At 42.8% G+C, this 12129-nt stretch overlaps 1 protein-coding gene across 1 annotated transcript in view; it reads left to right on the top strand.

The window, feature by feature from the left end:
- LOC144791542 (nicotinamide N-methyltransferase-like) overlaps positions 1-11855 on the top strand; it is a 49097-nt gene extending 37242 nt beyond the window's left edge. The window contains exon 3 of the mRNA XM_078666258.1: positions 11125-11855. Within this exon, the coding sequence (XP_078522384.1) occupies positions 11125-11563 (439 nt within the window). The 3' untranslated portion in view covers positions 11564-11855. The remainder of the gene's footprint in view (positions 1-11124) is intronic.
- The last annotated feature ends 274 nt before the right edge of the window (positions 11856-12129 follow it).

Genomic DNA, 12129 nt, shown 5'->3' with positions numbered 1-12129 from the left:
TGTGATTCTGACCATACTTGTCCAGTATGTGTCAGTGATGGGTGTCCCCATTGTTTGCTCCCAGTGATCTCTTAGGGCCTGAGCCCCAAATTAGCCTAGTCCTGTGGAACCCTATAGAAAAGTGACATCAAATGATGCCTCCTGGGGAATCTCACAAATGCACTGCAGCCCCTGTGCATGTGGGGCTTCGGCAGTCCTGCCCGTCACCATTGTTTGATGTTCCTTGTAAGTGCCCCATGAAACAAACAATCACTAGCAGGAATGCCATATTGCTCTCAGATGCACTAAAAATCCACTATCACACCATTAACAGAAAGGTTGTCTGCTGTTGTCAGACTCAACTCCAGCAAGTTTCTAAGTCTGTTCCAGCTGCCACCATGTGGTATGGCAAGCATGTGCCATGTCGGGAGCTCCCTGGCATACGGTACCCTGGTTGGCGTCAGCTGAAGTGCCCTCTTTCAAACATATAGCAACCTGGTTATCAGAAGCCCTCCTCTAGGCCCACCTGAAAAGCCCACCAAGGTCAGCAGCAGTCTTGCCATATCTCTCTCTCTGTGGGGTGAACCTTGAGGCTATCATCTCAACAGTCCCCCTGTCAGAAATTGGGTTTCTGGTTGGCACCCTGTCCAAGCAAGAACCACAGTATGGGTAAGCCACAAGCACACTGTAGATTAACATGTGCTCCCTCCCTGGTAGCGTGGCACAGAGCACTCAGGCTTAACTTAAGAGGGAATGTGCAAAGTATTTGTGCAACACTTCAAACAGTAAAGCAGGGAAAGCACCACACAAAAAGATACCAAACCTGGTTAGAATACCAGAGCTTGATTTAATGAACAGAACAAGACCAAAATGACAAATATCCAATTAGCAGAACCGGAGTTATGACTCTGGAATGACTAGCTGAAGTGTTGTGTTTAAAAGCATGAAGCGCCAACTGGAGCTATCTGGGTGCGCTAGACCGGGTCAAATCCAAAAGTTCAGGGTGAAGACGATGGAGTTCAGGTCGGACACAGGGACCAGCTTTGGCCCTCTGCAAACTACCTTGGTTGCAGATACAGGGTGCAGGTGAGGTGGTGGGTAGTTAACGGTCCATAAAGGAAGACAATGTAGCATTTTCAAGCCGTGCAATGGTGATGATGCATAGGGAATGAAGTCGATATGCCATGCAGTCTGCGATGCACCATTGTCAATCCTCGCAATGGCGGTGATGCGTCTGCAGTGGAAGTGATTGACAGGTTCAGAGTACTCGCTCCAATAGCAATGAGGGGATTCTGCTGGAGCAGCACTTCAAGTCAACTTCCAAGGATCCAGGACTGGGTTGGCGCCACTTGGCAGGGCAGACTCATGGAAGGCAGAGTCCAGGTACTGTAGCAGTTGAGTTGGAAGTCATTTATGTCCCCGAGACTTGAATCAGGACGCAAGCCAGCAAGTCCTTGGAGTCACTCTGATTCTTGGTTCAAGTGATGTGGGTCCAGTCCTTGTCACCCAGGCAAGGAGGGCAGCAGGTCAGCACAGCAAGGAAGCAGTTCTTCCAGAGCACTGTCCAGCATAGTGGCAGTCCTTCAACAGCACAGCAGTCGTCTTTCCTGGAAGAGTATCCACAGGTCCAGAAGTGCACCTAAGCGGTAGAGTCGAAAGTCCAGTCCTTATATTCACTGGCGCCTTTAAAGTGAAATGGACTTCAAGGAAGGGCTTTGAAGTGCACAGAGGCCTTCCCTTCCTGCCTTGCCTCTGGCCTCACTACAGGGGGTATGCAGCCCTTTGTGTATGGACAGGACAAAGGCTATTTAGGTGTAAGTGTGAAGCTGTGCCTAGCTCCTCCTTCCCATCCTGCCCAGGATGGCCCATCAGGTGGCACCTAAGCTCCCTTTGTGTGTGCTGTCTAGAGTTGGCCTGGACGGAAAATTATGCTACACTCGCGTAGTTTGTGCAACTAGCTTAGTTGGCATTTTTTGCTCGCAGTTCTCAACATCAAGTTGGCGACCAGGAGCAAGCAAAATTACATCCCGGTGAGACTTTTTCCTCGTTTGCGTTCAGCAACAGGAAGTTGCTGATCGCGAGCTGGGAAAATAAACCTCACGGCGAGATTCTCAACACGGGGAGGTCAGATTTCTCATTGCAAGTGGTCGCGTGTGCTCGTGACCGCTCACGATGAGAAACTATCAGTCTGCTTTGAGAAAGCTGCCGCTCGAGTAAAAATTACTCGAGCGGCAGAAAACGACCACTTGCACTGTACAAGATGCCATTTGCAATGATTGCACAGTGCCCACTGTGAGTGCACCGCTAACTATTACAGCTGGAAAGTCGGGTACTGCCAAACCCCCCTGCAGTTTTGCCAGAGCCACCTGTTTTCCTCCATTGCCCCATATAAGTTGGATGAGCAACACATCAATAGTAAGAAACACTGTTTGTGTATTGATATGGGGAGTGCTGTAAAGTAGTAGAGTATCTTGGAAGGATTACCATCTCAAACAACGCTATTTAGAACATAACTGACAAGGGCAGCATCAGCCAGAATCTAACTGTGAGTCACAAAGAAGCCACCACTACCAGGACATTCCCAACTAAGGGGGTCATTAGGATGGCGGGCGGACTTTGCCCGCCCGCCATCCTGACGGGGATTGGGACCGCCCGCCATAAGGGCGGGGGTCCCGATGGGGGCATTAGGATGTGCCCACCACAGTGTCGTGCACATCCTGCATTTCTAGCATTGTGGCGGGCGGTGCACTCAGCACCGCCCGCCACAATGCTAGAAATGCATTTCAGCATTTGCATAAACAAAGCGGCAGGCACCGCGCGGTGCCTGCCGTTTTGTTTATGCAAATGTGGGGGGGTACCACAGGTACCCCCGTGTGCAGCCCCCACCCCTCCTTCACTCTGGGGGCCCCCAGAGTGAAGACCGCATGCCTTTCCGTGGCGGCATTGCCACCACGGAAAGGCATTGTAAAATGCCCATTGTAATATGGCTGGCGGTGTCTGATAGACACCGCCACCATATTATTCCTTTTCCGCCCCGGCCGCAAGGCGACCGGGGTGGAAAAGCGGCGGACGTTCTTTCCGTCCGCCGAGGTCCCCCCGCCATACTAATATGGCAGGGGGAAACGAGTGAGGATGTCGGGGGGATTGCCCCCGCCAGGCTGGCGGTGGCTACCGCCAGCCTGGTGGGGGCAATCCACCTGACTTCCTTTTTTAAAATTTCTTTTTATTGCCAACGTGAGATCAAACCAAAAAGATGCAAAATACATTTCACAAAATCCAATAAGAAAAGAATAAAGCCAAACATAAAAAGCATTTTTTTACAAATAGGTGATTGATTCCAGCATATTGGTTCGTTACGAGATACGTAAATAGATAATAAAAAAATTCTAATTCTCTAAGTAATCTTTAAGTACGCCCCATATCGATATACCAATCCTTTTTTTCCTTATCCCTTTTAGAGCATATAAATTCCATTCTAATTCATATATGTTCAATAATTTCCTTTTCCAAAATTCAAAAGCAGGTGCTTCAGGTTGTAGCCATTCAGTAGCTATACATAATCTAGCAACTATCATTGCTACAAATAAAAACTATTTATATTTAGACAAATCTGTATTTTCATTAATACATTGAGTCCTTCCAATTAACATCATTGCCGGAGATATTTTTATAGGATAGTGAATAATTTCTGACATAAAATGTTCTATATTTAAGATAAAGGGATTCAATTTAGAGCATTCATAGAAGATATGAAGTAAATCTGCTTCTTCTCCTCCACACCTAAAGCATTTTCCATCATATTGTGGGCCCCATGAAGAAATTCGTTTAGGTGTGTAATATAGTCTAAATACAGTTTTATATACTTGTGCCTTCATGTTGGCTGAAATACAAACATCTTTAGTCATGAGAATGGTATCTACAATATTCAATTCATTGTCTTCTAACTGATTTTGCCAATATATATTATATTTATTCAAATCATCCTGTTTATACTCCAACAATAATTGATATATCTGCCCTATCTTTCTCTTTGTTTGTATCGCCTCTATTAGAATATTAGATGTCGGATTGGTTACTTTCTTTAAACAAAAATCCCTAATTTGTAGATACTTAAAGAAACTAGAATGCTGAATATGATATTTATTAGTCAATTCAGAAAAAGCTTTAAAGGTTCAATCCTTCTGATATAAGTCTCCAATTCTTACCATCCCTTGCATACTCCATACCTTGGCCACCTGATCCCTAAATATTGATGGAAAATTTTTCTCTGCTGAAAATGGAGTGTAAAAAGTAATTTTATCTAATTTCAATATATTTTTAACTTTCCTCCATACTTTATATGCTGCATCAATCACCTTAAACCGGGTATGTTTATAGTAATTGCCTTCGAGCTCTTTCAGTAAACAGCCCTTTGAGTATTCTCCCAGTAATAAATAAAATATTGAGGGCGACTCTGCAGGATCCTCTATTTGTTCTCCAGTCAGAAGAATTCGCATTCTCTGTAGAAAACATAAATAATAATAAAACAAGAAATCCGGGATCCCCCGCCCCCCTCTCTCTTCCGGCAAAGTCAGCCATTTCATTGCTTTTCTGGTTTTCCCAGGTGCCCAAAAAAATTCCGTACATAATGTTTGTATTTTATTTATATAGTTTTGAGGAATTTCTAGAGGAATGCTACGGTAAATATATACTATTTTAGGTAGTATATTCATCTTAATAATGTTGCCCCTTCCAATTAAGGAAAGTTGGAGTCTCCCCCATCTATCTAGTGATTGTTGAATTTGTGATGTTATCCTAGTCAAGTTAGCTGCCACTATCTCCTGTGTATGTGATTTTATGGTTATTCCTAAATATATCACTTCTGAGACTACCCTATTATCATTATATTGAAGATTATCTGTACAAAGTACCTGCGTTTTTGCAGCATTAAGTTTATAACCCGAGCTGTGTCCGAAGTTGATAGCTAACTGTTCGATCTCTATGATTGCTTGTCTGGGATCTGTGGTGATAATAGCTATGTCGTCCGCATATGCAAATATTGAAAAAGGTATATTAGATACGATAAATGGTTTGATACATAATGATTCCTGTAACTTAGTTAAAAAAGGATGAATAAATAACGCAAAAAGAAGTGGAGAACAAGGGCATCCCTGTTGCGTACCTCTCGTAATAATTATACTATCTGATTTTTGCCCCATAACTACAATTCTCGCATTTGGTGATTGATAGAGTACCTTAATAGCTGTTAAGAATTTATTACCGAATCCCATCCTATCCATAACTTCCCATAAGTAATCCCATTCTACGCGATTGAACGCCTTCTCGGCGTCCAGTAATATCAGCGCCAAATCTCTCTTTTCAGTTTCCGCTATATCAATTAGAGTGATCACTTTATTAATATGAGATACAGTTCCTCTTTTGGGAATGAAACCATGTTGGTTTAATGATACTAAGGGTGTTATAATCTTAGAAATGCGATTAGCTAACATCTTTCAATAAATCTTGCTATCGCAGTTTAACAAAGATATAGGTCTGGGGAGGCAGGCTCTTCTGGGGGTTTCCCTTTTTTGGCAAAAATAGCTATCGAGGCATCATCCCAAGATTGTGGGGCTTTTCCTATTTGCGCTCTTCTGAATGTCTATAACATAAGATTCTTTAGAGGATCGAAAAAGCATTTATAAACCTCACTTGGGATAAGGTCAGGACCGGCTGCCTTGCCATTGGACATATTTTTTATTACACCCTCCAACTCTTCCATTGTGAAAGGTTGGTCTAACACAGCTTTCTCTGATTCACTAAGTTTATTAAGTATCGCTTCATGCAAAAACAAATCAATATCTAAATTAGCTTGTTTCGTATATAATTCTGTGTAAAATTGATAAAGTATTTCCAACATTTTTTGTGGATCTTCGGAAATTAGACCATTTTTATCTTTTAATCTAGCAATTTGGTGAGAGGATTCTTTCATTTTTAATTTTAATGCCAAAGCCCTACCTACAGCTTCCCCATATTCATGCATATAACTCCTATATACTAAGTATTTCCGAGCGATCTCCTGAGACCAGATTCCTGTAATGTTCGCTTGGCATTTAGCTATAAGAACCTCAAATTCCTGAATTTTGGTTGTATTATTAAGTCCCTCCTTAATTTCCGTGGTTAGCTTTTCTTCTGCTTTGGCAAGCTGATCATAAAGATCTCGCATTTTACCCCGTTGTAAATTTTGAGCATAAAAACCATAGCGCGTTGTTTCTCCTCTGAAACATGCCTTCCATGTATCCCATATTATATCAATATCAGCCGATCCCATATTGTTCTGTATAAATTCTGTAATCCATTTGACCATAGCCTCTCTATATTGTGGATCTAAACATAACTTCCTATCAAATGTGAAATTCCTACTCTGCTTTGCTTCTCCTATCCTATATGGGCGATCTCAAGAAGCAGTGGTGAATGATCCGATGTTACTCTTGGAAATATCTGGATTTTTGTATTAGATTGTATGCTAATTGAGGTAAAAAAATAATCCAAACTACCTAGTTTCTTATGCGGGGAGGAGTAAAAGGTATATCCTGGGGCAGTAGGGTGATTCTTACACCAAGTGTCAACCATTGCGTGATCCTTCACTAGATTGTATAAAGCTTTAAAGACCCGAGGTTTTCTCCCTTTATAATTCTCTATACCGGCGTCTAATTCGCCTGCCTTCAATTTGATATTAAAATCTCCACGTAAGACTAAAGGGGCTCTCCAGTTAGCCAGTTCAAGATTTAAATATTCAAATATTTCTCCCTCGTCCAAATTGGATCCATAAATTGAACATATTGTTAGGTACATAGTTCCTATACTTAGCGTAACTATCACCCATCTGCCCCATTTATCCGTTAGGCTATTTACTAACGTACCTAATCGTGGTTTGATCAAGATCATTACCCCTCTAATCGTGCTTGTTTGCCGGGATGTTGCCAATAACGTGTATCCTAAATCGGATGCAAGACCTCTTTTCTCCCATGGTAAATGTGTTTCTTGGAGACACAATATATCCGGTTTCAAGAAGCGAATTTCTGCTGCAATCCTCTTCCTTTTATTTATATTATTAAGGCCAGAAACATTAAAAGAACATATTTTCATTTTCTTAACCATTCTAGCTTTCCCCAATCATATTTCTATCTCCGTAGTTAACAATAAAGTATACTATTTTGATCCTAACATTTCCTTTAATGCTGACTCCATTCCTCTTAATTAATTAGTTCTGCAAAATCGTTTGACCTCCATGTGGCATTTTTCCCCTTTAACCCCCGTGCCCCCCACCACCACCCAACCCGCTGCCCAGTAGCACCCCCCCCCCTCCTTTACCGAGGCTTTCGGACTCCTGGTCCTGGTGATGGAGCTGAACTCAATCTCTCCCCCTTCCCTGCCTCACAGGTTTAGCAGTTCATTCATCATTATATAAGATTGTATCCAAACTTACCAGTGAATACTACCCAGTATTAAATTCCCAACCGGAAAAATTAGTTTTTTCAAGTATTTTTAAATCAAGTAAACGAAAAGACAAAAAGCTATATCCTTAAGCAGTAACAGCTGTGTAAATCCACCATCAGAGGATCTAAGAGTCTTTTAAATCATGTAGATATCCTTTAGCAGATGCAACATTGGTAAAGAACCGAGTGTTCTCTTTATAAATAACTTTCAACTTAGCCGGGTTCATAATATAAGCTTGTGCGCCTTTTTTTTTTAAACCCACTCACTAATTGTCTTAGCTGCCATCGGGTGTCCATAGTGTATTTACTATAGTCAGGTGTTGCAAAGAAGGTAAACCCTTCCCCCCTGCTTTTACTATTTGGTCTTGTGTTCATATATACATCTTCTCTCGCCCGATAGCTGTTAAAAGCTACCAAAATCGGTCTGGGTTTTCTGACGTCTTCCCCAGTTCTAAGTTGGATCTTAAATGGATATCTATGGACTCGTTCAACCTCTCGTTCCCAATTCCATCTCTTCAACTCCGGAAATGCCCTTTGAAACAGTTCAACAATAAATTTGCGTGAGTCTTGTCCTTCTTTGCCCTCAGGAATTTGCATTAATCTTAGATTATTACGTCGAGAGCGATTTTCAAAATCGGCCATTTTCCAGAGTAGATCCTCTTTATTGGCATTCAAATTTTCTGTGACAGTTTTTTGTTTTACTAATTCGTCTTCAATATTAGACACTCTTGTCTCAACCTCAGTGAATCTTTCCCCAAAGTCAGAGTGTGACTTCGCCAATCTGCCGGGAGGCAAGATGGCGCCCGAACGCCGAGTCGCGTCGGACGTGTGAGCTCTTCTCTCCTTCTGCTCACAGGTTTTTTTCTCCTATCCGAGTATCCAGCGCAAACCCCGATTATCGAATGAAAGCTACAACAAGGCGAGGAAGTAATTAATCAGAATCGTGAGCAGTATTTCGCCGTACCTGAATATCGGTTAAGCTGGAAGCTGTGCCGGACGCTGGAGGACACAGACCCCGAGGCTGCTGAGACCGTTGAGATCGTTCAGCTGTTGAGTGCTTGGCGCCTACCACGGGGTCCGGTGTTGGTGAGCTGCCACGGCGGTGTTGCGGTGACGAGACCTCGCTGAACTGGTCGCTCACTCGCTGAAAGCCCCGGGACAATCAAAAAGTGAAGCAATAGGGAAAAACGCTGAGTTTCGGAAATTGATGGCAGCACTGGTGCTGGTGGCAGACTCCGTGGGAGTGCTGAGGGCGTTTTTTCCCTCGCAGGTGCTGGGAATACTTTGAATTAGCTGTGCTCTGAACGCCGAGTTACATACGTTTCGAGCTCTTGCAGCTTTGCAGCTTTTCACAGCGCTGCGTTCCAGGAGATGGGGAAGAGAAAGGAGCTGCGAGGAGAATCAGCATGGCTCCCAAAGGAACGCAAAAAAACGAGACTTAGAGACCAACACAACCGTGAGTACAAACGGTCTGGAGAAAGACTTGCCCACGACATTACAAAAGAAAGCGGGGGGAGTGACACTTGCAGAGAACTCTAACGCAACTAATGTAACCAACGCAACAAACGTAACAAATGTAGCTAAACAAACAATCTCTACATTGTTTAAGGCGGTAGAAGAGAAAAAACGGAAGGAAGCCCTATGTAGTCCCCCGGCAGCTTCACAAGCAGCTAACAGTGTCAATAGAGAACTTAATATACTAGCTGTAACAGGGGAAGGAGAAAAGCAGCAAACTGAACTGTTAGTTACTGATCCGCCTCAAATTGTTATTACACCAGCAGCTGTTCTACCTACAAATGTAGATGTAGTTACTACCCCTTTGGGAGATTGTGCTACTTCTGGCCAAGATGGGGTGATCATTGCAGGTTCTCTGGAAGGGCTTAATCTGATAAATACAAATATAGATACAAAATCAATTAATGAGGCAGAGTCACTGGATTTTTACTCAGTGTCGGAAAATTCAGCGTCTTCATGTGAGGATCTAGCCGCTCAGTACTCAAAACAAATGCGTTTAGAGGAAGGTGAGAGCGAAATAGATGATGAAGATGAAGATGAACCCGAGGAATATGTTGAAGACAGCCCTAACACAGTGAGAGGCAATGGAGATTCCCTGATAATGGAAGGAGCTACAGGAGCTCGCCAAGAAGAACCAAATGATAACATCACCTTAGCGACCATCTACCAGATTATTTTAAGTCATATGGACAAAACGGAGAGAGATAGTCAAAAAATCCAAAATTCGTGTCGAAAGCTGCAGTCCACCTGACTTCCTAATGGGCCCCTAAGAGTTGTTCCAGTGTGCAGGGGATATGGACACCCAGGTACTTTATTGTGTCCGACGCCCATGTCAGTGAGTGCCTTACGCCAGTGGGTATGAGGCTCCCTGCGCAAATGCCAAGGGGAAAGCCACAGGACTTCTCCCAGTTGACCCTCAGTCCCGAAAGGCACCCAAATAGTTCCAGGGCTCCAATCCTCCCCTGCACACACGAGGAGGTCTCCTTCATGTAGAATAACATATCATCGGCACATAGGGACAGGTAAATGGAGACCCCAAAAATCCTAAAACCATGGTAATATATAACCCATCTCAGTGTATTAGCCAATGGCTCCAGCGTTATCACAAACAACACTGGCAACTCTGTACAACCGTGTCTGGAGTCACGCCCCTCCAGGTAAGTGTCTGCTACTTTGTAGCCTTTTTTCACCCAGGCTACTGGATTAGAGTAAAGCAATTTGTCCAATGGATAAACAAACTGCGCAGATCTATGCTCGCCATGACCACATATAGGAAACCCCCACAACAATGTGTAAAAGGCTTTCTAAATATCTTTCGACAATGTCAGGGCCCATTGCGGCAGTATGGCAGGGCTTTCAACGATATGCATCAACTGCTGTATATCCTGAAAGGTTTTACATGTTCCGATGAACCCCACCTCATCCAGGTGTATCAGCGTATGTATTCTGGGCACCAGCCTGCCTACCAAGATGCCACTGAGAATTTTATTGTCCACATTCAATGGGAGAGGGGTCTGTAAGACCTGACCTCCTCAATGTGCCTCCCAGGTTTGAGCACTGTTGTTACGAGTGCCTCCTGTATTCTCTCTTATCTCTGGCTGCGATCTACAGTTTGGTCAGGCAAGGGAGTAGGCAGTCCACATAAACGGCGTAGAACTCCACAGGGAGGCCTTCCGTATCTGGCACCCTCCCCTGCTCCATAACCCGGATGGCTCCCCGCACTTCCTGCTCTGACATAGCCGTGCACCGTTCTGTCTCTGTTAGCCAGTGTTCCGGAAAAAAAGTTCATCATTAGGTTTAGAGAAATCTGGTACTATCTCATTTGATCAACGACATGGTGTGACAGGTTACACTCATCAAAAACATGATGACAGCAATGTGCAAACAAACGAGGAAAACATGGTAATATTTTCACCACAGATATTCCTCAGTTCTTTGCACAGTCATAGGATTATGCGCAACAAACATTTCTACCACCTTGAGGTATTACTCGTGGAGTTTGCACATACCTCTAAATAAACCTGGTAGTACTTTACAATTAACTAAATATGTTAAATTCACTTCTTAAATGTGACACAAAAACTAGTGGTTTGAAAATATGATTGCCTCAGCTCAACTGGGAGGTCTGTATAATACTTTTTGCATTTTTTTCCAGGCAAAAGTGGATTGATAACGAAGAGAAAACGAAAAGGCTCATCAAAAACACCATGAAATTAGATGTTTGTGAAAGTGGTCCGGTAGCACCTAAATCCTTCCCTCAGGTTGATTGCCTGCTCATCCCATACACTTTGATAGTACTATGCAAGGACCATGTCTCCTTTATCAGCAGTATGAAAGATTTGTCATCATTGTTGAAGAGCGGGGGTCACTTATTAATGTTTCTGCTCATGGAATGCACATACATGTATATAGCCGATTTCAAGTTTCCAATGTTATGCGTCAATGAAGATTTTGTGAGAAAAGTTTTGAAAGAGGAAGGCTTTATGATTAAAGAAGCACAAACAAAACCTAGACTCAACGAAACAAAATTTTCAATCATGGATTATTCTTCTGTTATGTTCATTCATGCTGTTAAAGGGAAGGATGTGCAATAAACTAAAACATCAACAATAGAAAGCTGAAAGTGTGAATAACTTTGTTCCTTGTCAAAGAATCATTTTAGTTTGTTAAATATGTAACTCGTGCTTTCTATGCTTTAGAGCCTTTTGTTGACAGGGATTGATCATTTGTTTTGTTTTTTACTTTCTGTCTAGCTTCCTCATCAGTTATTAATTGCTGTTAAAATCATGTATGATGCAGGGTTGTGCTTTATTGAATTGACCTTATAGAAAGAAAAAAAAAGGAAAGGCTATTGTTGCAAAGGGCAACTTTTGAGCTTTGATATATTTATATACATATATATATATATTACCTACTGGCGATAGCCAGTAGGTATATATAGTTAGGATTTTTTTCCTATGGGATTTTTGAAAATTCTATGTCGAATAACTTTGGCGTTTGAGGACAGAATTGGCTGAAATTTTCAGGAAAATGGAACATTTTGTTTCTGAACAGCCCCTGAAAATTTGGGGGGGTTTCGTCAAGGGGGGGCCGAGACAAAAGGGGGGTCCCAAAACGTGTTTTTCCCATGCAATTTTCCATAGGGCGGTTGGCATCACTT

The sequence above is a fragment of the Lissotriton helveticus genome, chromosome 11 (assembly GCF_964261635.1).
Source record: "Lissotriton helveticus chromosome 11, aLisHel1.1, whole genome shotgun sequence".
Classification (NCBI taxonomy): domain Eukaryota; kingdom Metazoa; phylum Chordata; class Amphibia; order Caudata; family Salamandridae; genus Lissotriton; species Lissotriton helveticus.
This window is presented reverse-complemented; position numbering and strand designations above follow the sequence as displayed.